The sequence below is a fragment of the Nomascus leucogenys genome, unplaced genomic scaffold, assembly GCF_006542625.1.
Source record: "Nomascus leucogenys isolate Asia unplaced genomic scaffold, Asia_NLE_v1 Super-Scaffold_285, whole genome shotgun sequence".
Classification (NCBI taxonomy): Eukaryota; Metazoa; Chordata; class Mammalia; order Primates; family Hylobatidae; genus Nomascus; species Nomascus leucogenys.
This window is the reverse complement of record NW_022095770.1, coordinates 463,771-490,429: the sequence shown is the minus strand read 5'-3', so window position 1 is coordinate 490,429 and position 26,659 is coordinate 463,771. Positions and strand designations below refer to the sequence as shown.

At 52.8% G+C, this 26,659-nt stretch overlaps 3 protein-coding genes across 5 annotated transcripts; 2 read left to right on the top strand and 1 right to left on the bottom strand.

Annotated features, from left to right (window-relative positions):
- Positions 1–488: 488 nt before the first annotated feature.
- VPS25 (vacuolar protein sorting 25 homolog) lies at positions 489–7,003 on the top strand. The gene is made up of 6 exons (XM_003279488.3): positions 489–575; positions 780–925; positions 1,683–1,736; positions 2,449–2,537; positions 3,311–3,386; positions 6,361–7,003. The coding sequence occupies exons 1-6, from the start codon at positions 523–525 to the stop codon at positions 6,471–6,473; spliced, it is 531 nt and encodes a 176-aa protein (XP_003279536.1). The 5' UTR covers positions 489–522; the 3' UTR covers positions 6,474–7,003.
- A 993-nt stretch (positions 7,004–7,996) lies between these two features.
- WNK4 (WNK lysine deficient protein kinase 4) lies at positions 7,997–25,008 on the top strand. Of its 3 annotated transcripts, XM_030808154.1 has the most exons (19): positions 8,003–8,703; positions 10,145–10,317; positions 11,322–11,542; positions 11,807–11,964; positions 12,476–12,564; positions 12,645–12,861; positions 14,956–15,220; positions 15,456–15,577; positions 15,808–15,866; positions 15,968–16,085; positions 16,359–16,475; positions 21,539–21,676; positions 22,546–22,600; positions 22,704–23,314; positions 23,393–23,453; positions 23,557–23,965; positions 24,055–24,254; positions 24,413–24,510; positions 24,618–25,008. In XM_030808154.1, exons 1-19 carry the CDS (start codon positions 8,086–8,088, stop codon positions 24,618–24,620), a joined length of 3,732 nt encoding a protein of 1,243 aa, XP_030664014.1. In that variant the 5' UTR covers positions 8,003–8,085; the 3' UTR covers positions 24,621–25,008. The 3 variants fall into 3 exon arrangements, with proteins under 3 accessions (XP_030664015.1, XP_030664014.1, XP_030664013.1); XM_030808155.1 differs by lacking the exon at positions 12,476–12,564 and having other exon boundaries at positions 7,997–8,703; XM_030808153.1 differs by having other exon boundaries at positions 8,036–8,703; positions 24,413–25,008.
- Positions 25,009–25,565: 557 nt separating this feature from the next.
- Positions 25,566–26,652, bottom strand: LOC100607219 (cytochrome c oxidase assembly factor 3 homolog, mitochondrial). The gene is made up of 2 exons (XM_003279490.2): positions 26,399–26,652; positions 25,566–26,097 (listed from the first exon to the last, which is right to left on the bottom strand). The coding sequence occupies exons 1-2, from the start codon at positions 26,610–26,612 to the stop codon at positions 25,991–25,993; spliced, it is 321 nt and encodes a 106-aa protein (XP_003279538.1). The 5' UTR covers positions 26,613–26,652; the 3' UTR covers positions 25,566–25,990.
- Between the last annotated feature and the right edge of the window lie 7 nt (positions 26,653–26,659).

Genomic DNA, 26,659 nt, shown 5'->3' with positions numbered 1-26,659 from the left:
GGTAGAGGCTGCAGTGAGCTGTAATTGTGCCACTGTATTCCAGCCTGGGCAACAAAGGGAGACCTTTCTCAAAGATAAACAAACAGATAAATAAAAAATTAAAAATAAAACAAAGGACACTGGAATTGAGGAGCTTGGGTAATTGTGAGTCGATCAAATTAAATGGCAATTCACAGAAATGTTAATATTAAAAGAAGCCTAGTATAGAGGAAACAAAGGCTGGGATCTGGAGATCTGGGCTTTATTTGCCGATCTACTTCAGCAACAAAAATTCGCCGCTTTGGGGAAGCCATGGCCTTTCTCTGGGGTTGAACCAGAAGACTTCCCAGGACTCTTCCTGCTCCAAAAGATAGGGCTTTTTAGGATAACAGTGAGGGACTGCCTGATGACGAGGACTCCTGCCGGTCTTCCTCTTTCCAGAAAGGCGTCCGGAACCTTTCTGCATTGCCTTCTGCCCGGACGTGCGGAAGCGAAGGCCGGAAGTCCTTAGCCGGTAGCTTCCGGGTTTCTTGGGCTACTACGATGGCGATGAGTTTCGAGTGGCCGTGGCAGTATCGCTTCCCACCCTTCTTTACGTGAGGCTCAGACCCCAAGAAGCCCCGCTGTGCCTCCCTCCCCTCCCCCGGACCCTGGGCTCAGCCCTGATGCTTCACATGGGGAGGGGGAGAAAAGACCCGGCCGCCAACACCCTCAGTCCCTTACTTTCTTCCTGAAACGCGTCCCGGGCAAGTGCTGCCTCCCGCCCTCTAATTCTGCGCCCCACTCCCTTCACCCGGCAGGTTACAACCGAATGTGGACACTCGGCAGAAGCAGCTGGCCGCCTGGTGCTCGCTGGTCCTGTCCTTCTGCCGCCTGCACAAACAGTCCAGCATGACGGTGATGGAAGCTCAGGAGAGCCCGCTCTTCAACAACGTCAAGCTACAGCGTATCCTCCTTCAGGCTCTTCCACAGCCCATACACATGCACTTCTGCGCTTTCACACATGCCCAGACACCCCGCACCCCCCCGCCTGCCCTCCTTTACTCATGGTAGGCGGATTCCCTCCCAAACTGGACTTAAAGAGTGAAAATGTGTAGCTGACATTTTCCCCCGGCAAATGGAATACCAGACCCTCTTGTTCTTGGCAGTGATGACTGCTCGGATGTCATTAAGGTCTTAGAATTTCTGCCCTGAAGCCAAGTTCCAAGCTTTTTAACCTGAATCCTTTTGACTATTTGTATCGTCCATCCTTTTCTGTGTGAGGCCCAGACTTGGGTAACTACCTTTAATTATTTTCTCTGTCCCCCTCCTGCCAGGAAGTAAGGGTCATTTGTTTTTGCTGCCTGATTTATCCCTAAAATATCTGTGGAGAAAGGCTGCAGGAAGGCAACAGAGGGTGAGGAATGACAGTACCTTTCATTTTCTAAAGCTCCTTTCTTTTTTTTTTTGGAGACAGGGTCTTCCTCTCATGCTCAGGCTGGAATGCAGTGGCACAATCACATAAAGCTCCTTTTAATTGGAAGAGTTTCTCTTTACCTTCCTCCTTTGAATATCCAGGAAATGCCAATTCATATCATGTTGGGAAATTGCACACATATGTGTGTGGGAGAGGAAGGGGCAGGTGTTTCTCAACATGGGACTGGCTCTGAGAATTTTTATCCTACCCAACTCATGTGTATGCCATTCCCTTAACTTTAAACCAGGAAAGCTTCCTGTGGAGTCGATCCAGATTGTATTAGAGGAACTGAGGAAGAAAGGTGGGTTCAGTTCCCCAGATTCCTTGTTTTTCTTCCTAGTTGGGTTTTCCTGAGGGCAAATTAGGATAAGTCTTTTTTGCTTTAATAACTTTTTCTCTCTCCTGGCTTGAAGGCCAGAGTCTTCAGTAAAGTAGGCAGCCCAATTCCCAAGTCCTTTCTTCTTCTTTGTACACAAAATTGAAATCTCTGTCTGTGCCTTAAATCTGAAGAGAAGTGGAAGAAGGATGAGTGCCTTGTAGCTAATAATAGTAAAATAAATATTGAATCTCTCTTTCTGAAAGCTGAGTCTCTTCCACTCTGTCCCACCTTGGTATTTTTTTTGCCTCTGTTTCTTTTTAGATCATGATACTTTTTTTTTGGGGGGGGAGATAAAAAAAAGTCTTTTTTTGGTCTCACTCTGTCACCCAGACTGGAGTGCAGTGGCTCAGTCCTATCTCATTGCAGCCTCGACTTCCTGGGCTCAGGTGATCCTCCCATCTCAGCCTCCTGAGTAGCTGAGACCACAGGCATGTGTCACCACACACCTGGCTAATTTTTTGTATTTTCTGTAGAGAGAATTTTTTGTATTTTCTGTAGGGTCTCGTCATGTTGCCCAGGCTAGTTTCGAACTCCTGGGCTCAAGCGATCCTGCCGCCTTGGCCTCCCAAAGTGCTGGGATTACTGGTGTAAGCCACTGCGCCTGGTTATGCTTTCATAAGTATCTGTTTTACAGGGAACCTCGAGTGGTTGGATAAGAGCAAGTCTAGCTTCCTGATCATGTGGCGGAGGCCAGAAGAATGGGGGAAACTCATCTATCAGTGGGTGAGATCATTCTTCTGCCAAGTATTCAACAGTGACCCATGGCAAAGGTTAACTATTAGGGCCTAGCAGATACCCAGTGTTCCCAGATCCAGACTGAGCAAAATGGGGAGGGGGCAGAAAGAGGAAGTGTAGGCCTTTTATGCAAACCTCTTTAAGTGACTCAATGTCTTTGGCTGCATAGAACCTCCCTTTCTTTGCCTGTAGGAGGCCAGGGGCTATGTGAGGCCATATTTGGAGAATGCAGAACTGGGAACCCTGAGTGCTATTGTTGGCTGGAGCCTCTGGCCACAGGAGATAAATGGGGAAAGGAAGGGAAAAAACCTGGGGCCCCTCCCCCGCTGCACCATTATGGGACTGTCCACAACATGAATGAGATATTCTGAACCAGTGTGGGTGTGGGGACAGAATACTCTTCCCCCTAAACCACCAGCCCCAAACATTCCCAAGGAAGAGAAGAGGGTAAGAAGCATCAACATTCTAAATATAACAAATACACACCATCCATTCTTGAACAGGAAAACAACCAGAATGAGAGGTCGAGGTCACTCCTCAGACACGTGAAGACGTGTGGTTTAGTGGTTCCAAATGAGTGTGTACACATATAAATATAGCACTTGTAGGGTTTATGGCTTTTAGGCCACTCTGCAGAGGTGACAGTGAGTCCTGGTTTGGGAATAGGTATCATTCCTGGATCAGAGGGGTGGAGCTGATGAATTCACTGTCTCCTGGGAGATTCTTGGTTCTAATTCACTCCTCATTTTCTGTGTTCACAGGTTTCCAGGAGTGGCCAGAACAACTCCGTCTTTACCCTGTATGAACTGACTAACGGGGAAGACACAGAGGATGAGGGTAATGCCTTTCCCTTCCCACTCACAGTTCATTTTTTGTTTTGTTTTGTTTTGTTTTGTTTTTGTTTTTGTTTTTCCGATATGGAGTCTTGCTCTGTCACCCAGGCTGGAGTGCAATGGTGCAATCTCGGCTCACTGCAACCTCCGCCTCCTGGGTTGAAGTGATTCTCCTGCCTCAGCTTCCCAAGTAGCTGGGATTACAGGTGCACGCCACCACGCCTGGCTAATTTTTTGTATTTTTAGTAGAGATGGGGTTTCACCATGTTGGCCAGGTTATTCTTGAACTCCTAACCTCGTGATCCGCCTGCCCTGGCCTCCCAAAGTGCTGGGATTAGAGGTGTGAGTCACTGTGCCCCGCCTGTTTTTTTTTTTTTTTTTTTTTTTGAGACAGAGTCACTGTCACCCAGGCTGGAGTGCAGTGGGGCAGTCTCTGCTCAGTGCAACCTCCGCCTCCTACGTTTAAGCAATTCTAAGTTCTTAACCCATGTCCAAGGATTCCATAAGCCACCTGAATTCACATGCAAAAAATCCCAAATTTTGCTTTTGTGGATGCATGCGCATTTTTCTAGGGATAGGTAGATATTACAAGATTTCCAAGGGCATCTATGACCCATGAAAAGTTAAGAATTTCACTTTCAGCTGGGCACAGTGGCTCATGCCTGTAATCGTAGCACTTTGGGAGGCTAAGGTGGGAGGATTGCTTGAGGTCAGGAGTTTGAGACCAGCCTGGGCAACATAGGGAGATCCTGTCTCTACAAAAAATTTAAAAATCACCTGGGCATGGTGCTTTGCACCAGTAGTCTCAGCTACTCAGAAGGCTTAGGTGGGAGGATCGCTTGAGCCCAGGAGGTCAAGGCTGCAGTGAGCTATGATCATGCCACTGCACTCCAGCCTGGGCAACAGAGCGAGACCCTATCTTAAAAAATAACAATAGGCCGGGTGCAGTGGCTCACGCCTGTAATCCCAGCACTTTGGGAGGCCGAGGCAGGTGGGTCACCTGAGGTCAGGAGTTCCAGATCAGCCTGGCCAACATAATGAAACCCCGTCTCTACTAAAAATACAAAAATTAGCTGGGCATGGTGGTGCATGCTTGTAATCCGAGCTACTTGGGAGGCTGTGGCAGGAGGATCGCTTGAACCCGAAGGCAGAGGTTGCAGTAATCTGAGATCGCACCACTGCACTCCAGCCTGGATGACAGAGCGAGATTCCGTCTCAGAAAATAAAAATAATAATAATAAAAAAAATTGCCGGGCGCGGTGGCTCACGCTTGTAATCCCAGCACTTTGGGAGGCCGAGGTGGGCGGATCACGAGGTCAGGAGATCGAGACCACGGTGAAACCCTGTCTCTACTAAAAAATACAAAAAAATTAGCCGGACGTGGTGGCGGGCGCCAGTAGTCCCAGCTACTCGAAGAGGCTGAGGCAGGATAATGGCGTGAACCCTGGAGGCAGAGCTTGCAGTGAGCCGAGATTGCGCCACTGCACTCCAGCCTGGGTGACAGAGCAAGACTCCGTCTCAAAAAATAAATAAATAAATAAATAATAAAAAAAATTATAAATAAACTTTCTTCATTCAGCATCTGCTATAGATGCCGAATGAGAAACAAGGGCAGGGGATTAAGCTTGAAATCTCACTCCTTGCTGACTCAGGCTCTCTTTCACCCTTTATTCTTATAGAGGGCTCAAGATCTGTGAGTGTCAGCTGAAGAGATTGGGCCAGCACCCCCAGCCCATTTAAATACTTTGGTTTCTGGCCAGGCAAGGATTTGTATGCCATTTGATTTTTACATAGCGTAAACACTCTTAGTTATTTTTCTCCGACTCCAGATTCTGATCCTCTGGATCACCACAAGTTTCGATCTTAGCTGGGATAACGGGGTGTCTCCTCCTTGTGCCAGGCCCTGGCTGCCCTAGCAGAGTTTATAGCTCTTGGCTGTTCCCCCTCCTGCCCTGCAGGTCTCTGCTTGCTACTCCCACCATCACCCCATGATTTCAGCACTGTAGCCTTGCCCAGCCCACCACTCAGGCTGGGCAAAGTTGTAGGCTTCCTCAGAAAGCAAGCTCCCTGACTTAGCTGAGCCCCCGCAGGGGGTGAGGTAAGCAAGCCTGTCAGGGCTTGCCTGCTGCCTCCCACATCTCCCTGCAGTATCTTACCATATCTCCACATACTCAGCTAGCCATAGGCTCCCAAATTTTTTTTTTTTTTTTTTTTTTTTTGAGAAAAACTCTTGCTCTGTCGCCCAGGCTGGAGTACAGTTGCGCGATCTTGACTCACTGCAACCTCCACCTCCTGGGTTCAAGTGATTCTTCTGCCTCAGCCGCCTGAGTAGCTGGGATTACAGGTGACCACCACCATGCCCAGCTAATTTTTTGTATTTTTAGTAGAGACAGGGTTTCTCCATGTTGGCCAGGCTGGTCTAGAACTCCTGATCTCAAGTGACCCTCCCACCTCAGCCTCCCAAAGTTCTGGGATTACAGGCGTGAGCCACCGCACCTGGCCTGTGCTCCCAGCTAAAAGCTAGAAAAAGGGCAGATAACGGTGCTGGAATTTAACAGTCTCCTGGCCAGGGGTACTGGCTATATTCTCTGTGTTAGGATAGATCCTCTAGGGTCAGTGTCTATTGACAATGGCACCGATCTCCCTAGGCCTGATTTTCACGGCCCCTTTGTGGCCCTGAAGCAGATGATGTCATTCTTGTGCATCAGACACAAATGGGAGGTGTGGGGGAGGTTGAGTCTGAGAGGAGAACCAGGAAGGGGGAAATAAGCACAAACTCATTTCATGCTGATTCAGGCTTTCTTCCACCCCTTACTCCTAAGGAGTGCCTGGGAAGTGTGGGTGGCAGCTGTAGCAGTATAGATGGCATATGCATACCCTGCCTCTGGGAGGTCTCAGCTTCCAGCCAGAGCACTCTCCTCAGAGGCCTTGGGCCCCAGGAGCTGATTGTCTCTGACTGCCTATCTCTCCCTATTCAGAGTTCCATGGGCTGGATGAGGCCACTCTACTGCGGGCTCTGCAGGCCCTACAGCAGGAGCACAAGGCCGAGATCATCACCGTTAGCGATGGCCGAGGCGTCAAGTTCTTCTAGCAGGGACCTGTCTCCCTTTACTTCTTACCTCCCACCTTTCCAGGGTTTTCAAAAGGAGACAGACCCAGTGTCCCCCAAAGACTGGATCTGTGACTCCACCAGACTCAAAAGGGCTCCAGTCCTGAAGGCTGGGACCTGGGGATGGGTTTCTCACACCCCACATGTCTGTCCCTTGGATAGGGTGAGGCTGAAGCACCAGGGAGAAAAGATGTGCTTCTTCTTGCCCTACTTCCTTTCCCATCCTAGACTGTCCTTGAGCCAGGGTCTGTAAACCTGACACTTTATATGTCTTCACACATGTAAGTACATACACACATGCGCCTGCAGCGCATGCTTCTGTCTCCTCCTCCTTCCACCCCTTTAGCTGCTGTTGCCTCCCTTCTCAGGCTGGTGCTGGATCCTTCCCAGGGGATGGGGGAAGCCCTGGCTGCAGGCAGCCTTCCAGGCAATATGAAGATAGGAGGCCCGTGGGCCTGGCAGTGAGAGGTGTGGCCCGACACCGATTTATGATATTAAAATCTCAACTCCCACTGCCTGCCTCTTAAATTACTACAGTACTGGAATGGGGATGGGGAGGGCTGTGAAGTGTTGCCACCTGAGTAAATCCCAGCCTGGGAGAGGGAAGAGAAAAGAAAGCTCATGGCTTTTGTAGAAGAAAAGGTCCTCCAGGGCCCTGTGAGCTCCAGTGAGCCTGTGGTTTTACATCTGCTGGGTGGGCTGTGTGGAGGAGTGCTGGTGGAACACAGCTTGGGGACAGACTGCTTTCTCTCTGAATTGGAGTCACTTAAGGGCTCCCCGTTCCCTCACCATCTCCCCCATGGAAGTCCTGAACTACTCTGAAGCCCCTCCCTCCACCTATCTGGTCTGGGTGGGGTAACTGTGGCCAAGAGGAGCTGAGGGGGGTAAGCCGGATGTGGACTTTGGTTTATTGGAGACTGGCAAACAGAAGGGGAGGAAGGAGAGCCCACATAGCAAAAACAGCCACTCTGGCCAGGGCTAGGCTGCGGCCAAGGTGGCCTGGAGGGGATGGATGACCGAGCTCTCGGTTTGGGGGAGGGACTTATCCTGGCGAGTACACACCCATTCCCTATGCAGACCAGAGGGACAACAACGTCAGACCTTTCCACTGACCTCTCTATGTTCGGCCTGGGGCTACTCCGGACAGTTAGGAGGGGGTGGTGCTGCCTTATCTGGGGTGTGCAGGAGGGTGGTAGCCGTAAGTAATCCCCCACTAGGGTCCGGGTGTCGTTCTCTCTTGCCCTCCCCTGCGCACAAACAGGTTTGCGCACTCTTAGTGCGGGAGGACGCACCGCGGTCTCCCACTCAGTTCTGGCCTCAGAGTGAGACTGCGGCCAGGGGCTCGGGAAAGAAGGGGACGCGGCTGGGCGGGGCGGCGACTAAGGTGAGGGGCTGCTCGCGGGGATCCGCACCGCGGGAGCAGCTCGGAGGTGCGGCCCTGGGGGGCAAGGGCGGGCCGCGGGGCGGGGCCGGGGGCGGGGCCGGGCCGATCCAGCCGCTCAGCCGGATCGCTGCGCACCCAGCGGGTCCGCCTGTCAGGCCGCCTCCTCTCCGGCCGTCTGATTTTCTACCTTTCGGCGCCCTGCTCTTCCTCATGTTGGCACCCCCGGCCACGGACACCACCGTCCCCATGTCCCAGACTGAGGCCGACCTGGCCCTGCGGCCCCCGCCGCCTCTTGCCACCGCGGGGCAGCCCCGCCTTGGGCCCCCTCCTCGCCGAGCGCGCCGCTTCTCCGGGAAGGCTGAGCCCCGGCCGCGCTCTTCTCGTCTCAGCCGCCGTAGTTCAGTCGACTTGGGGCTGCTGAGCTCTTGGTCCCTGCCAGCCTCACCCGCTCCGGAACCCCCCGATCCTCCGGACTCCGCTGGTCCTGGCCCCGCGAGGAGCCCACCGCCTAGCTCCAAAGAACCCCCCGACGGCACGTGGACCGAGGGAGCCCCTGGGAAGGCTGCAGAAGACTCCGCGCGTCCCGAGCTCCCGGACTCTGCAGTGGGCCCGGGGTCCAGGGAGCCGCCGAGGGTCCCTGAAGCTGTGGCCCTAGAGCGGCGGCGGGAGCAGGAAGAAAAGGAGGACATGGAGACCCAGGCTGTGGCAACGTCCCCCGATGGCCGATACCTCAAGTTTGACATCGAGATTGGACGTGGCTCCTTCAAGACGGTGTATCGAGGGCTAGACACCGACACCACAGTGGAGGTGGCCTGGTGTGAGCTGCAGGTGCGGCTGGGAGCCCCCTCGGTGGCACCTTGGGATGGGACTCTGGAGGTCTTAGGATGAGAGACAGAGGGTGGGGTAGACAGCATCAAGGAAAGGATGTATTTTTCCAGTCAAATGTCTGTAGACACCTCTGCTGTCTTTGCCCTGAATGATCTGGCTGACTGGGCTGCAGAAGGAGAGACTGAGGCAGGTGGTGTCTGGTGACTCCCCCATGGGTATGAACATTCTCACTTTAAAGTCTCCATGCTCAACCCTGAGAGGCGGAAAATAGGATGGGAAGTTGGGCAGGAGAGCCAGTTCAGGTCAGTTTCCTGCTGGTGGGTACCCACAATCCCTTCCTCTCCCCTAAGTCCTGAGATCCTCAGTTATGACCCTGGTCCTCTTGATCCCTTCACTCCTCCTGTCCCCCACCTATTTGCAGACCAGGAGGCTGGGATGCGGGAAGCCAGGAGCTGGGCAAGGGTCCTCTCCAACTCCAGAAGATTTAGGGCAGTTGTGGCAGAATGGGGTCCCCTAATCCCTTCTGGAGCAGTCAGACTTCTGGACTTCTCCACAGCTGCGAGGAGGGGGACATAGGGAGCTCTAGCTCTCGAGTGAGTCCAGTTCTGCTCTTCATCCCACTGCCTACCTGTGCTCTCCCTTCCCAGACCTAAAGGCACTAAGCCCATGGGCTTTAGGGGGCCCTTCCTCCCATTGTCCCCATGCTACACATGGGTTAGGAGAACCCAGTCAACTTGGGGCCTGAAGCTTCAGATTCAGATCAGGGGACAGAGCCTAGGGGAAGGGTCCCTCTCCAGCCCTGGCACAGGGCTCGCCCCTAGCGCCTGCCAGTGCCACGCCCCAGGCTCTGGGCCAGGCCAGGAGAGGCAGCCAAATTGGGGGGTGAGGGGAGGGAGAGGAGCCGGGGCGGGACAACTATGGGGGTGGGTGGCCTCCTGGCGCCTAGTCCTGGATCTTTTCTTTCCTTCTCAGTACCTCCCTCCGTATCCCTCCCGCCTTCCGTCTGGATCTAGCAGTTCTCAGTTTCTGGGGCCAACCCCCTTGCCGGCCCCAATTCCCTGCCCGCAGTATCCTGCTGCCCGCCTGCTGCCTGCTCACTGCCAGCCCCCGGGTGCCCCCTCCCGCCCCATGGCTGGCCTGGGCAGCCACAAAGGCACTATTGAGCTCAGGGCTCTGGGACCGGGCTGCATAAAGGTGCTTGTGTCCAGCAGGGGGTCTAGGGGGCTGCCCCAGGCCCAGGTTGGGTGTGTCCTTGGATCAGCTTACGTGTGGGACCGTTGGAGAGTTCAGGGTCTGCAGCCCATTGGGCTAGTAATCCCACTAACCCCACCCCATCTGTGGGCTCCAACCCTCACCTCTTCCCCCAACCCCACTCCAGGTGTCCCTCTTCCTTTCTGTGGGTGTCCTGGGCCTGACATGACACCCGTCCCCCATCCCACAGACTCGGAAACTGTCTAGAGCTGAGCGGCAGCGCTTCTCAGAGGAGGTGGAGATGCTCAAGGGGCTGCAGCACCCCAACATCGTCCGCTTCTATGATTCGTGGAAGTCGGTCCTAAGGGGCCAGGTTTGCATCGTGCTGGTCACCGAACTCATGACCTCAGGCACGCTCAAGACGTGAGCTCCGCGCATGAGTGGGTGGGGAGAGGGAGGCTGGGGTGTGTGCCCACTGCTTCCTGAACTCCCAGGCTCCTCAAACTCTCTAATATCCAGGTGTAAAACCAGGTGCACCATCTCCCTTCACCCAACCTTTGTCCCTGCCTCAGTGAGTGGCAATGTCCACCCAGCACTCCAGTAAAAAACTTGGGTGTCTCCCCAGACTCCTCTTTCTCCACTCTGCCCCCTCATCAGTCTGTCCCCAAATCTTTCCTTAACCTCTCCCCACCTGGCTTTCACTGCTTCATCCATGCCACCATCTCAATTCCATCTCGCTGATCTGGAGCCCTGCAGCAGCCTCCTAAAGGGCCTTCCCAAACTCTGCCACCCTCTAAGCGATCCTATCTTCCTGCAGCCTGGAGGATCTTTCCCAGTTGGAAATCTGAACTGTCACTCCTCTCCTTAAAACCCCTTCAAAGTTTCTCATGGTCTTGGAATAAAGCCCACACAGGTTCACCTGTTCACAAAGTCCTTAGAATACAGCCTCACTTTCAGCCTAAGTTCCAGACACACCAAATTCCTGGCATCTCCTCCCACCCTGCCTTGTCACTGACTTTTTCCGTGCCTTTGAGCACTGTGTCCTGTCTGCCTGGGAAGTCTCCATCCCTTCCCCCTTTCACCTTTGAGCTCCTACTCATCATTCAAGATGCAACACAAAAGTATTTCCTCTCCGAAGCCCTCCCTCATGCTTGGGGCAGTTAGTCATCCCTTCCTGCGCTCCCACAGCACCTTGGCCGCGGCCCTATCTATCAATTTACTTCCCAACCCGTTTGGTAACGTCACGTCTATCCACTACACCCCCTGACTCAGTTTCTCCCTGGAGCCGGGCAGACATAGGCTAGGAGAATGCTCGCAGAAGATGCGGAGGCGGCAGCAGGGTGCGGCAGGGGGGAACTTCCCAGTGGGGGGCTCCTCCCCGGAGGACGTGTCCCCCACCAGGACTCTGGCTGTGCGCCCTCCCCCAGGTACCTGAGGCGGTTCCGGGAGATGAAGCCGCGGGTCCTTCAGCGCTGGAGCCGCCAAATCCTGAGGGGACTTCATTTCCTACACTCCCGGGTTCCTCCCATCCTGCACCGGGATCTCAAGTGCGACAATGTCTTTATCACGGGCCCTACTGGCTCTGTCAAAATCGGGGACCTGGGCCTGGCCACGCTCAAGCGCGCCTCCTTTGCCAAGAGTGTCATCGGTGCGTCTCTCCAGGAGGGTCCATGCCGTTCCTTCCTCTCCCACCTCAGAAGAGAACCTGGGGACTTCCTCCCCTCAGCAAGGGCCTTCAAGGTCCACGGAACTACCAGACGACAGGGAAGCTGAGGAGACCTATGGCACCCCCCTCAACCCCACTGTGGGCCGGGGTCACTTGCACTCGCAGGGTTGCCTGGGGCTGCCTAGCCCAATGGGAAGGACGAGGCCAGAGTGCCCAGCAACCTGATCCCTGCTGTGGATCCTACAGGGACCCCGGAATTCATGGCCCCCGAGATGTACGAGGAAAAGTACGATGAGGCCGTGGACGTGTACGCGTTCGGCATGTGCATGCTGGAGATGGCCACCTCTGAGTACCCGTACTCCGAGTGCCAGAATGCCGCGCAAATCTACCGCAAGGTCACTTCGGTGAGAGGGATGGGGCTGGCGGGAAAGGCAATTCCAGGGCCACTTCCCATTTTCCTGCGCCGGCCAGCCCGCAGTCAGTGCCCTTTGCCTGCACGAAAACAGGCTAGACACAGAGTCGCCTTGGTGAACACAGAAGGATATTGAATGCACACGCGCCCCCACCAGTACACGCTATTTAGAATAATAATATGTGTGGTGCTCCCAAGAGTTCACAAATGATTTCGCATCCCGTCTCTCATCCAATCCTTCCAGCTGCCCTGTGAGGTGAGCGGGGCAAATGTTCCACCCTGCGATTTACAGATGAACAAACAGCGGGAGACTTGCTCAAGGTCACACTGTAAATACTTGGTAGGGAGGATTGGAATTTGAAATCACATCTTCCAGTAGCAGCCAGGCTTTTGCAACTGCACGCGCAGCTGCCTAAGGCGGGAGTGGAGTAGGGGGTGGGGGGGTGTCAAGCCGAGAGCTGGGGATCAGAGGACCGGAGGTGTCATGCAACCCCTTCCCCCAGGGCAGAAAGCCGAACAGCTTCCACAAGGTGAAGATACCCGAGGTGAAGGAGATCATTGAAGGCTGCATCCGCACGGATAAGAACGAGAGGTGGGGGTGAAAGGGCAGAGCGTGGGTAGAGTAGGGCCGCGGGCCGCGGCGGGCTCGGCTCACCCACCCGTCACCCTCAGGTTCACCATCCAGGACCTCCTGGCCCACGCCTTCTTCCGCGAGGAGCGCGGTGTGCACGTGGAGCTAGCGGAGGAGGACGACGGCGAGAAGCCGGGCCTCAAGCTCTGGCTGCGCATGGAGGACGCGCGGCGCGGGGGGCGCCCACGGGACAACCAGGCCATCGAGTTCCTGTTCCAGCTGGGCCGGGACGCGGCCGAGGAGGTGGCACAGGAGATGGTGAGCGGAGGACAGACTGTGCTGTCACTGGACGTGTAAAGGACATTGACCCGAGGGTACAGTGCAACAGGGATGGGGCGCAGGAGGGGTGGCAGCGATGGGGGCGGGGCACCTCACCCCTCTCAAAATCTCCTGCAGCGTCTCCCTACCTCTCCAGCCCTAACTTACCCGCACGCACACCCAGTTTTCCTTTACAAGAGGGAGGTCCTCCAGCGTCCCTGCTTTACCTCCAGCCGATCTGTTCTTCCTGGAATGCCCTTCTTGCCAATTTATCTTTTCCTTCTTTCCTCCTTCCCCCTTTTTCTTTTTCTTTTTCTTCCAATATGATCAGAACCATCGATTTCGGGAAGCCGTCCCCTTTGGAGTCAAACTTAAATGCTTCTTTCCACTTCAGCAGGTTCTCGGTTACAGCACTCCCCACTATCGGTCCTGTCTTAAACCTGAATAAGTTCCTATCTTTCTTCTCCACTAGACTATAAACTCCATGAGGGCAGAGACTGTGTTTCATTGATTCTTTTATCCCTGGCAGTGCTTGGCACAGAGTAAGAGCTCATTAATAGCCCACATCTGTACATGGCTTAAAGCACTTTCACATGCATTTGATCTTTGCTACCCATCCTGCATAGGGGGGCAGTTTTATCTCAACTTTTTCATGAGGAAATGGAAATTCAGAGAGGTTGAATACCTTGTCCAGGGCCCCAAGTAAGTAAGTGGAAGAGCTGGATTGAAACTGTGGTGGTGGCCGGTCGTGGTGGCTCACGCTTGTAATCCCAGCACTTTGGGAGGCCGAGGCAGGCGGAACACGAGGTCAGGAGATCGAGACCACGGTAAAACCCCGTCTCTACTAAAAATACAAAAAAATTAGCCGGGCGTGGTGGCGGGCGCCTGTAGTCCCAGCTACTGGGAGAGGCTGAGGCAGGAGAATGGCGTGAACCTGGGAGGCGGAGCTTGCAGTGAGCCGAGATTGCGCCACTGCACTCCAGCCTGGGCGACACAGCGAGACTCCGTCTCAAAAAAAAAAAAAAAAAAAAGAAACTGTGGTGGTTCAGATTTTAAATCAGGTTACCCTTCCCCACCTCCTTTACTCATTCAGCAAAGCTTGCGGCTAAAAGGAATGAGGAGGTGATGAATGGAAGCTGGTAGAAGGGGAGAGGCATAAGATGCAAGGGCAGAAGCTTGGGGGCTGGCTTAGGAAGTCCTGAAGGGAGTATGGGATTCTTTTTTTGGGAGTAATGGAGTCTCACTCTGTCACCCAGGCTGGAGTGCAGTGGCACTATCTCGGCTCATTGCAACCTCGCCTCCTGGGTTAAAGCAATTCTCCTGCCTCAGCCTCCTGTGTAGCTGGGATTACAGGCAAGAGCCACAATGCCCAGCTAATTTTTGTGTTTTTAGTAGAGACGGGGTTTCACCATGTTGGCCAGACTGGTCTCGAACTCCTGACCTCAAGTGACCCACTCGTCTTGTCCTCCCAAATTGCTGGGATTACAGGTGTGAGCCACCGTGTCTGGCCGAGTATGGGATTCTTAATAGAGACATGACAGTTGCAAGGGTGGAGACCACCTACGGTAGGTCAAGAATCTGAGAATGTGTTAGAAATTTAGAGCAGGTCTCCATAGCATGGCCCAACCTGACCTGAGATCAAATCTTGATCCATTGCTGACAAGGGATCCTTGGCCTTGGCACTGTTGACATGTTTGTTTTAAGGACTGTTCTGTGCATTGTAGGATGTTGAGAAGAACCCCTGGCTTCTACTCACTAGATTCAGTAGCACCTACCCTTCAGTTTTGGCAACTAAAAATGTCTCTAGATATTGCCAAACATCTCTTCTTCCCATTGGAAACCACTGACTTACTGTATAACTATGAACCAGCCACTTCATTAATCTCTAAAATGGAATGGTAAGATTTATCCCACAAGGTTGTTTGGAGGATCTAGTGATGATAATGTAAGGAGCTGCCAGTTAACAGACATAGTGGGTAATCAGTAAGTGTTGGTTTCCTTCCTCCCATATCCTGGAGTTCCCAAGAAGGTGTCCTGATGGATCTTTGATGGGGGGTCCCAAGCTGTGTTCCTCATCCCCCACCCCAACTCCAGGTGGCTCTGGGCTTGGTCTGTGAAGCTGATTACCAGCCAGTGGCCCGTGCAGTACGTGAACGGGTTGCTGCCATCCAGCGAAAGCGTGAGAAGCTGCGTAAAGCAAGGGAATTGGAGGCACTCCCACCAGAGCCAGGACCTCCACCAGCAACTGTGCCCATGGCTCCCAGTCCCTCCAGTGTCTTCCCTCCTGAGCCTGAGGAGCCAGAGGCAGACCAGCACCAGCCCTTCCTTTTCCGCCACGCCAGCTACTCATCTACCACTTGTAAGCCACCCCTGATCTTGAGACGTAGGTCCCAGAACACCTTGGCCTCTGCCCCCTACCCAGAAGTTCACCCCCACAGCAGTCACTTACCCTGCCTTCCACCTCTAGCCATGAAGCTCCCTCCAGGAAGGAACTCTCCCACAGCTCCAGGCCCCTCCTTGCTTAGGCAGGCCCCCTCCTCTGCCACTATTCCCTTTTATTTCCCCTTTTTTTGATCCCGTCCCTCTCCAACCAGCGGATTGCGAGACTGATGGCTACCTCAGCTCCTCTGGCTTCCTGGATGCCTCAGACCCTGCCCTTCAGCCCCCTGGGGGGGTGCCATCCAGCCTGGCTGAGTCCCATCTCTGCCTGCCCTCGGTGAGAGGGGGTTGCATGGGGGGCTCCCAGCCATTCCAAGCCTATGACCTATCTCCCTCCTTGTGAAACCCAATCTCATGATCCAGCCCCATGTCCCTGGAAATCCACCATTCTTGTCCTCCTCTTCCCTAATTCCATCTCCCTAATATCCTCCCAGCATCCTTGATACCATCTCCCTAGATCTCAACAGTTATCTTCCCCTGACCTCATGAACCCTTATCCTGTTTCAGGCTTTTGCCCTATCCATTCCACGTTCTGGCCCTGGAAGTGACTTTTCCCCTGGGGACAGGTATGTTCTGGTACAAGTTGGGGTGGCAGGGTGAGACACCTGGGACACTGGGGTCCCAGTGTCTGCTCTGACAGTCATTCTATCTCCTTTCTCTTTACCAGCTATGCCTCAGATGCAGCTTCAGGCCTTAGTGATGTGGGAGAAGGGATGGGACAAATGAGGAGACCCCCAGGGAGGAATCTCCGGCGCAGACCCCGATCCCGGCTGCGGGTCACTAGTGTAAGGATGGAGTACAGGAGATAGAGAGTAACCTACAAAGCCAGGAGGGAAGTGTCAGGGGGAGGCGGGGGAGGTCACCCAGAAAAGGGGAGAAGCAGTGTGTGACTAGTACTCAAGAGGCGGCCAGTCTGTTTTCTAATACCAGACTTTAGGGGTGGGGTCTACTTATCTCCAAGTCCATTGTGGCTGCTGTCACTTGGCTGGGGTAGGGTGGAGACACAGCATGATGAAGAGGGCTTGACTTCCTCCCCTCTGCTGACTTTGAATCTGAAGGTCTCAGACCAGAATGACAGAGTGGTTGAGTGCCAGCTACAGACCCATAACAGCAAGATGGTGACCTTCCGATTTGATCTGGATGGGGACAGCCCGGAAGAGATTGCAGCTGCCATGGTGAGGAGGAGAGAGATGAGGACAGAGTGTTTGGATCTGGAACAAGAGTCTCCTTCCTGATGTCCGCTGGGGCTGAAACCCACTGATCCGACAGCAAGTGTTTTTAAATCTCTGGTTGACACTTAGCACAGTAACGCTGAAGATGTCTCAGCCCTTGTTTTGGGGGAGATTTCTGTTTATCCAGTGAGGTTTGGCTTCTCAGCTGGAGCAATTTGAGACTCACATTGACCGGGTACACACAAGTGCTACGTATAAGTGCCTGGTAGACGTGCAATACTGTGGCTGTAGGTGAAGGATGGGCTGGGCAGCAGGGGCAATGGCCTTACCCAGGATCTTGGCAAATGGGTGAGAAAGGCCGTGAAGGGTGGAAAGGCCGTGGAGGGTGTCCCTATGCAAGGACAGCATAAGCAAAGGCATTCCAAGTAGAGAGTGACTTGGAATATGGGTCTGGGAGGGCTTCATGAGGAAACCACTATCACTGGAAGTAAAGATTCCTATAGGAGAGTTGTGGGGAGTGAAGCCGGGTAGGTAGAGTGGGCCCAGATTGTAGAATAGACAATGTTAAGAGTTAGGCAGAGGCCAGGCATGGTGGCTCACGCCTGTAATCCCAGCACTTTGGGAGGCCGAGGCAGGCAGATCACCCGAGGTCAGGAGTTCAAGACCAGCTTGGCCAACATGGTGAAACCCCGTCTCTACTAAAAAATACAAAAATTAGCCGGGTGTGGTGGCTCATGCCTGTAGTCCCAGTTACTCGGGAGGCTGAGGCAGGAGAATTGCTTGAATCCAGGAGGCGGAGGTTGCAGTGAGCAGAGATCACACCATTGCACTCCAGCCTGGGCGACAAGAGTGAGATTCTGTCTAAAAAATAAATAAATAAATAAATAAATAAATAAATAAATAAATAGTTAGGCAGAGCGGGCTGGGTCCAGTGGCTCACACCTGTAATCCCAGCACTTTGGGTGGATGAAGTAGGAGGATCGCTTGAGCCCAGGGGTTCAAGACCACCCTGGGAAATATAATGAGACCCTATCTCTACAAAAAATTTAAAAAATTAGCCGTGTGTGGCGGCACATGCCTGTCATCCCAACTACTTGGGAGGATCACTTGAGCCTGGGAGGTCAAGGCTGCAGTGAGCTATGATCGTGCAACTGCACTCCAGCCTGGAAGACAGAGTGAACTTTGTCTCAAAAAAAAAAAAAAAAAAAAAAAAAAAAAGGCAGAGTGTAACGTGACAGTAGGCTTTATGAAAACCATTTGCCATGGGATGTGGAAGGGGGTTAGGGGAAGGGAAAATACCTGGGAGGTAGACCCAGGAAGCCATCTGTGGACAAAGGAGAGAGTGGCTTATGGGAGGGAAGAGGAGAAAGGGTGAATCTGAGGGTTGTTTCGGGAAAATAAGTTACTCTGTAATCCAGTAACCTATTGACGTAGTACAGAACATAGTACGTAGTAGATGCTCAATAAATATTTGCTGAGTTGATATGATAGGGAGTTAGGGAGAAGGGATGTCAAGGACAACTTGTAGGCCACCAAAGGAGAGAGGAAACTAGAAATGAAAGAAGGTTTTTTTAAAGAGGTCATGATGAGCTTGAGTGAAGAAGAGACAGCCAAGACAAGACCCTCCATAGCCATGGGATATGGGTCAAGCAGGGCTGGAGAGATATGGATGGAGGAGTAGTCAGTACAGAGTTGAGAGTGAAGGGAGATGAGCCAGCAAAGCCAGAGACAGAGGGTTGCAGAGTGTGTCTCAGCGCATACCACCAGTTCTGGAGTGGGAAGTGGGAGGGTAGGTCATCGAAGGACACAGAGATGAAGCCAGAGAGGTAGGAGGATGTTAGTCAAAACTGAGTGAGGAGAGAGTTTCAAGGAGGTGGCATAGGGTGAATTCTCAGGCAAGACCACACTGGCTTTTGTTAGGAGATCTTTGTGGGAGACCAGTTTCAGTGGAGTGGGGGCGGTGGATGCCAGCCCATGGGGTGAAGGAGGGAAAGGAATGGGAGAAACACCAGGCATCAGGAGCCCTCTCTAAAGCATCTCCTCCATCATGTATTCACCTTGTGTCCAGGACAAAGACACAATATCACCTGGCACACAAGGCTCATCACCTTCCATCAAACCACTTGACCCTTTCAGAGTCTTCCCTCCAGCCACACTGGTTTCAAAATGGGCCTCTGAAGAGGCTGGGTGCCTTCCTGCCTCTGCCTCCACCTGCTTAAGGGTCTCTCACTCTTAGAGCCTTCTGTATTGGGCTTTCAAGCCCCCTCTGATCCTGCACAGCCAAAGTGACCCCACCCCATGCACCCAGAGTCCTTTGTCCTCTTTTCTGTCCTTACCCAGTCCACCCTCCACTCCTCTGCAGCAGAATTCTCCTGCGACTTGAATCTGATCTGTTGATTTTCACCCGAAATTATTTAGTGGCTACTTGTGGTTGTAGAGTAAGATCCAAATTCCAAAGCCTTTAAAATTCACAGCACATTCAGCTGCACTTGAGTCCTCACTATTTTAAGAATAGGCTGTGCTGGGCGTGGTGGCTTACCCCTGTAATCCCAGCACTTTGGGAGGCTGAGGCGGGCGGATCACCTGAGGTCGGGAGTTCAAGACCAGCCTGACCAACATGGAGAAACCCCGTCTCTACTAAAAAATACAAAATTAGCCGGGCATGGTGGTGCATGCCTGTAATCCCAGCTACTCGGGAGGCTGAGGCAGGAGAATCACTTGATCCCGGGAGGTGGAGGTTGCGGTGAGCCAAGGTCATATCATTGCACTCCAGCCTGGGCAACAAGAGCGAAACTCTGTCTCAAAAAAAAAAAAAAAAAAAAAGAAATTTTTTTTTTTTTTTTTTTTTTTTTTGAGACGGAGTCTTGCTCTCTCACCCAGGCTGGAGTGCAGTGGCGCGATCTCGGCTCGCTGCAAGCTCTGCCTCCCGGGTTCACACCATTCTCCTGCCTCAGCCTCTCCGAGTAGCTGGGACTACAGGCGCCCGCCACCACGCCCGGCTAATTTTTTTGTACTTTTAGTAGAGACGGGGTTTCACCGTGGTCTCGATCTCCTGACCTCGTGATCCGCCCGCCTCGGCCTCCCAAAGTGCTGGGATTACAAGCGTGAGCCACTGCGCCTGGCCCAGAAAGAAAGATTGAATAGGCCAGGCATGGTGGCTCACACTTGCAATCCCAGAACTTTTGGGAGGCTGAGGCAGGTGGATCACTTGAGGTCAGGAGTTCAAGACCAGCCTGGCCAACATGAAAGCCCTGTCTCTACTAAAAATATAAAAATTAGCTGGGCGTGGTGCGAGGCAGTCCCAGCTACTCGAGAGGCTGATGCAGGAGAATCTCTTGAACCCAGGAGGTGAGGTTGCAGTGAGCTGAGATTGTGCCACTGCACTCCAGCCTGGCTGATAGAGCAAGGCTCAGTCTCAAAAAAAAAAAAAAATTAATAATAATAATGTACCATGCCTTTCATGTTTCAAAGCTACTACACTGTTCTCTCTGCCTAGACTGCTCTTCTCTTCCTGATGAACAGCCTGGAATAGAGGAAGGGGTCGCTTTCATGTAATACCTAAGTTCAAACTTCAGCTCTGTTATTACTAATCCAATGAACTTGGGCAAATTTCTTAACTCTGTAAACTTCAGTTGCATATAAGTGAAATGCAGATGATAGTATTTGTTTTGCAAAGATGTTCTGATATGACACAGCGTAATGCAGAAGTGTCCACACATGGTAGGTCCTCAATAGAGGTTGCTTTTCTCATCTGTCAATGTTCATCTCCAAAGACTTACTCTGTGAAACTGCCCCAGCTTCCCCCTATCCCCAGGGTGGTATTATGTCTTTGGAATAGCATTTTTAAAAATTGTGATTAAAAAAACATAAAAATAAAATTTACCACCGTAACCATTTTTAGGTGTACAGTTCAGCAATATTAAGTATATTCACATTGCTGTGAAACAGATCTCCAGGGGTTTTCTTACCTTGCAAATCTGAAACTCTGTACCCATTAAACAACTCTGCCTTTCCACACCCCCATCCCCCCAACCCTGGAACAGCATTTCTATCTATATCTCACTTGTAAGTGCCTTACCTATTACGGGCTGCCTTGCAGTAGGTTTAATTATGTATTTATGTGTCTCTTCCACTAAGTTTTGGGCTTCATTAAGCCTAGGACCTTGTTTCATGCTTCCCTGTATTCCCACAGTACCCAGCACAATGCCAGCACATAGTAGGTGCTCAGTAAGTACTCATGGATTTGAATGTGACATTTGCCATTTATTGCCTTACTCTGACTTAACTGTGTGGGATGGGTGTATGTGGGCCTGTGTGTTATACTTTATAAACCCTATGGGGCAGAAATTGTGTCCAAAAGCATGCGAGGCAGCAGTGAAGATAACTCAGGCTCTGGCTTTGGGTAGATGTGGGTTTAAATCCTGTGACCTTAGGCAGATGGAACTTAACCTCTTTGAGCATTGGTTATCTTAATTCTACCACAGCAATATTAATATGGGCCCCAGAAAGTCACTGGTGGTGTTAAATGTGATAATATATGCAAAGCAGCTGGTATATGTACACATCCTATGAATGTTAGCACCTTTCCTTCTAGGCTGTATTTCTCCTTACACCACACAGTGCCTGGAACACAGTAGGTATTTACTTGTTTTAGGTTGGTGGTTGGCAGAAGCAGTAGTGTGAAGGGTGAATTTTTTATTTTTATTTTTTTGAGACGGAGTCTCGCTCAGTCGTCCAGGCTGGAGTGCAGTGGTGTGATCTTGGCTCCACCGTTTCCCAGGTTCAAGTGATTCTCCCATCTCAGCCTCCCGAGTAGCTGGGATTACAGGTGCCTGCCATCATGCCCGGCTACTTTTTGTATTTTAGTAGAGACGGGGTATCACCATGTTGGCCCAGCTGGTCTTGAGCTCCTGACCTCAGGTGATCCGCCTGCCTCGGCCTCCCAAAGTGCTAAGATTACAGGCGTGAGCCACCGCGCCCGGCCTGATGTTTTAAGATCAGAAGCAGGGGGAGAGGGATGAGTGAGATAGCAAGCTCTCCCTCCCCATCCTATTGACCCTCGCCAGGTGTATAACGAGTTCATTCTGCCCTCGGAGCGAGACGGATTTCTCAGACGGATTCGGGAGATTATCCAGCGAGTGGAGACCCTGTTGAAGAGAGACACTGGCCCCGTGGAGGCTGCTGAAGATACCCTAAGCCCCCAGGTCAGACCCCTCTGGACACTTCCAGGGGAAATGGACGCTCTGCTCCAGGGTTCATTACTCTCTGCCCTCACGGTCCCCTTGGATTTAACTCCTCTTCATCTCTGGGACCCTAAAACAGTGGCTCTTTTTTTTTTTGAGATAGAGTCTTGCTCTGTGGCCCAGGCTGGAGTGCAGTCGCACGATCTCGGCTCACTGCAAGCTCCGCCTCCCGGGTTCACGCCATTTCCTGTCTCAGCCTCCCGAATAGCTGGGACTACAGGCGCCCACCACCACACCTGGGTAATTATTTTTGTATTTTTAGTAGAGACGGGGTTTCACCGTGTTAGCCAGGATGGACTCGATCTCCTGACCTCGTGATCCGCCCTCCTCAGCCTCCCGAAGTGCTGGGATTACAGGCGTGAGCCACCGCGCCTGGCCTAAAACAGTGGCTCTTACCCCATTTGAGAATATGATGAAAGCCGTGAACTCTTGTTCTAGAAAACTTGTTCAATACATACTTTTAACTCATTATTTTGAAATAATTTCAGACTTGTGGAGACACGTTGCAAGAATTATATAAAGAACCCCTGGATACCCTTTGCCCAGATTTGCCAATTGTTAGTGTTTTGCCACCTTAGCATCATCGTCTCTTTCTCTCCCTTCTGTATGTGTGCATACATATTATATTTGTCGGAACCACTAAAGAGTAAGTTGCAGACATCATGCCCTTTTACCTCTACACATTTCAGCACATATGCTTCTGAATCCCTTGAAACTCATGTACAGACTCCTAGAGGTTCATGGGTCCTAGCTTAGGAACCCCGGTCTGATGCCTTCCATGTCAGACTGCTCTTCCCCACTGTGACTGTGGACTCCTTTTTCTGCCTCAGGAGGAGCCAGCACCATTACCTGCCCTGCCTGTCCCCCTCCCAGACCCATCCAATGGTATGTACTGAGTTGTGTCCTTGCTCATCCCAACCCTTGGGGTTGCTCCTGGGAAGGGCATACGGCATGTGGGACTGTGGTCTCAACATACCCTCCTTCCCAGCAGAGCTCCAGAGCAGCACCTCCCTGGAGCACAGGAGCTGGGCAGCCTTCTCCACCTCCTCATCTTCTCCTGGAACTCCTTTGTCTCCTGGAAACCCATTTTCCCCTGGAACCGCCATTTCCCCAGTTCCCATCTTCCCCATCACTTCTCCCCCATGTCATCCCAGCCCCTCCCCATTCTCCCCCATTTCTTCCCAGGTCTCCTCAAATCCCTCTCCACACACCACCAGCTCTCCACTTCCATTCTCCTCCAGCGCACCCGAGTTTCCAGTCCCACTCTCTCAGTTTCCCCAGAGTTCTCTCCCCACGACTTCTCCACCTACATTCTCTCCCACTTGTTCTCAGGTCACTCTTAGTCCCCCTTTCTTTCCTCCATGCCCCTCCACTTCTCCCCTCCCCTCCACCACAGCAGCCCCTCTCCTTTCTCTGGCTAGTGCCTTCTCACTGGCTGTGATGACTGTGGCCCAGTCCCTGCTGTCCCCCTCACCTGGGCTCCTTTCCCAGTCTCCTCCAGCCCCTCCTAGTCCCCTCCCTAGCCTGCCCCTTCCCCCTCCCCTTGCTCCTGGTGGCCAGGAGAGCGCTTCACCCCACACAGCTGAGGTGGAGAGTGAGGTGAGTAGAAAACCAAGAGGGATGATTAGGGAGACTCCACTCTGCACTCTTCCCTTCTCATGGCTCCACACTTTCTAGGCCTTGCCACCTCCTGCTCGGCCCCTCCCAGGGGAAGCCAGGCTGGCGCCCATCTCTGAAGGTGAGGCCTCTGACCACTGACCTTCCCCTGCCATTATCCCTACTCACTGTCTGTCCTGTCACTGCTCTCCTTTCCTCATGCCTTCTTCCTCGTTGCCCTACAGAGGGAAAGCCGCAGCTTGTTGGGCGTTTCCAAGTGACTTCATCCAAGGAACCGGCTGAGCCTCTTCCCTTGCAGCAAACATCCCCCACGCTCTCTGGTTCTCCGAAACCTTCAACCCCTCAGCTCACTTCAGAGAGCTCAGATACAGAGGACAGTGCTGGAGGCGGGCCAGAGACCAGGGAAGCTCTGGCTGAGAGCGACCGTGCAGCTGAGGGTCTGGGGGCTGGAGTTGAGGAGGAAGGAGATGATGGGAAGGAACCCCAAGTTGGGGGCAGCCCCCCACCCCTGAGCCATCCCAGCCCAGTGTGGATGAACTACTCCTACAGCAGCCTGTGTTTGAGCAGCGAGGAGTCAGAAAGCAGTGGGGAAGATGAGGAGTTCTGGGCTGAGCTGCAGAGTCTTCGGCAGAAGTGAGTCTGGGGAGGATGGAGGAGCAAGAGGTGAACCTGGGAGAGCAAGGTGTGTGGCTAGCCCTTTCATGCCCTCTGTGCATCCTCAGGCACTTGTCAGAGGTGGAAACACTACAGACACTACAGAAAAAAGAAATTGAAGATTTGTACAGCCGGCTGGGGAAGCAGCCCCCACCGGGTATTGTGGCCCCAGCTGCTATGCTGTCCAGCCGCCAGCGCCGCCTCTCCAAGGGCAGCTTCCCCACCTCCCGCCGCAACAGCCTACAGCGCTCTGAGCCCCCAGGCCCTGGTGAGACTGCAGTCACCCAGCTTCCATCTTTTCCCTGAGACCCCTTCCTGTCGACTGTTTTTCTCCAGGCCCTGGGGGTCTGCCCCGGGGGAATAGACTCCCTCTCCCCACCTCCCCTTTCCTCACTTAGTGCTCTCCCTCCCCCATCCTGCTCCCAGGCATCATGCGAAGGAACTCCCTGAGTGGCAGCAGCACCGGCTCCCAGGAGCAGCGGGCAAGCAAGGGGGTGACATTCGCCGGGGATGTTGGCAGGATGGTGAGGGCGGGACCAAGGGAGGGAGAGCCCAGGGAATAGTACCTGGCTGCAGCTTCACCTTCCTCCCACCTTGGAGGTTTCTTCATCACTTTTTCTTTTCCCTCCAGTGAATTCAGAACAGAAGCCATGTATCTCCCCCACACCAGGGCCCACCATGGAGCTTGTGTTCTCAGAATCTGATGCTTTTCTGACCAACACAACTGAGCAAGGAAGATCCCAACACTGAAGGGGTAGAAGGCCAGGGGGGCATGGAGAGTGCAGCTCCATTATAGTGAAGAGCCAAACATTATGTGAACTGTTTGCTGTGTGGAGGTGCTAGTTCTGCTGCCTACCATCTTCATCTCTAGCCCCTCCCCTGCCAAGAGTCAACCACTAAGCAATCCCACCCAAGCCTGGATGCTTCTAGAGGGGCCCACTCCCAGCTGGGAGAGTGTACGGGATATGCTCACACCACATTAGCAGCAACCAATAAAAATGCTGGAAACAAGGACGCCGTGAATCCATATGCCATGCCTTAGGAATTGGGGGAGCAAAGCCTTGTGGGATGAGGCAGGGAAGGATTTAAAAGGGACTTTCTTTTCACAATAGGAGGCAGGGGTGGAAGCTGCCCAGCCCTCTGGCTTCCTGCCATCAGTTAATGAGGAAACTGCAAGGTCAGTGATCCACTTGACTAAGTTAGGATCCCCTCCAGACCCCACCCTAGACCTGTACAGGCAGGTACCAGGGAAAGTTAAAAGAATGAAGACTGCTTGTCTTTCACCCTTCATCCACCTCTCTCTCTCCCTCTCTCTGGGGATGGGAAAAGCAGGAGAGTTACAGTATGTTCTTGTGGGTAGAGGACAGAAGAGTGACCTTCCTTCCCCTAAGACGTGGGTTCAGTCTCAAACTGCCCAGTGATCTCTCCCTTAAATCAGGTGGAAAGATCTCATGGAAAAAGTAATTCTAGTTAAACATTTACAGCTCCCTGGGGCAATGCCACCACTGCAGCTACTGCTTGTGAAGCTTTGCAGCATGAAGTGCCATATGCTGCCTCTCAGCCTCCATACTCACTTGACTCCAGGAGAATGACTCAGTTTATTATTCTCGGTTTGACCCTATGTATCCCACTGTAGGCTCAAACACTGCAGAGCTGCCATGCCTAACCTCGTAACAACTGCATCCCTAGAAGATGAAGGGGGTAAACCACAAAGTCAGAAACTTTGGGAAAAGCCACGGTCGCATGCACACCTCTCAAACAAGGAAACAAACTACAAGAAAGGGCTCAGTCATTGTACACAGCAAGTGTGCGGTGGGCAAAGTTCTGTTCTTTTGACAGTGGCCAAATGCGTAAGTCCCTGGTTTCTTGGGCTCAATCATGGTCCAAGGTTAGTAAGAGGGCCAACAATGTTGTGAGCAGGATTCAATTTCCACAGGGTCATGGGGCATCATCCACCATGTGAAGGGGCTCCAGCAGGTTGGACATGATCAATACCCATCCAGATTAGGATCCTGACGCCCTTGCCAGAGCTCGGGCTCGGGCAGCTTTGGCCTCGTCTTCTAGCTCATCTAGGAAACGCTCCTGGGAAATCGAGTAGAAGGTGTAACCATCTGGGGAGGTAGGTTCAGGAAACCACACGGAATATGCACATTCCCGTTTCCTAGATTTGCTCTACCACTCTTGCTACTCTCCCAAATCAGTGATTCCGGCTTCCCGCCGCTGCTGTTTCTAAACCCTGAACCCCAATTCCGTTATTATTAATACATCAAATTAAAAGAGTACCTTAGGAATAACAAAAGAAAGTACTAACCCCATTTTACCCCCAAATTAAAAGGGGGTTCAGCCCTCTTGCACACTCTGTTCCCCTGCCCCTATATGCGGTCCCCTTGAGTCCACAACACGGACGGATACAAATAGCTAACACCAGGGCCCCGATGCCTAGGCCGGTCATGATGTTCCGGGTTCGCCGCCGTGGTAGGACCTTCTGCCACTGGGCAAGCTGCGCCTGCCGCATGGAATGCAGTTGCTCGGGTGTCAGCTTCTCCCGAGTCGGGTCGATACGCTGAGCGAACGGGGCCTCTCCACGTTTAGAATCCAGAGGGTCACCAGCTCCCGCAGACGCCATGTTGCCGCTCCTCCCTTCGCGGTGCCCCGCCGCGCGGGGCTTGCTGG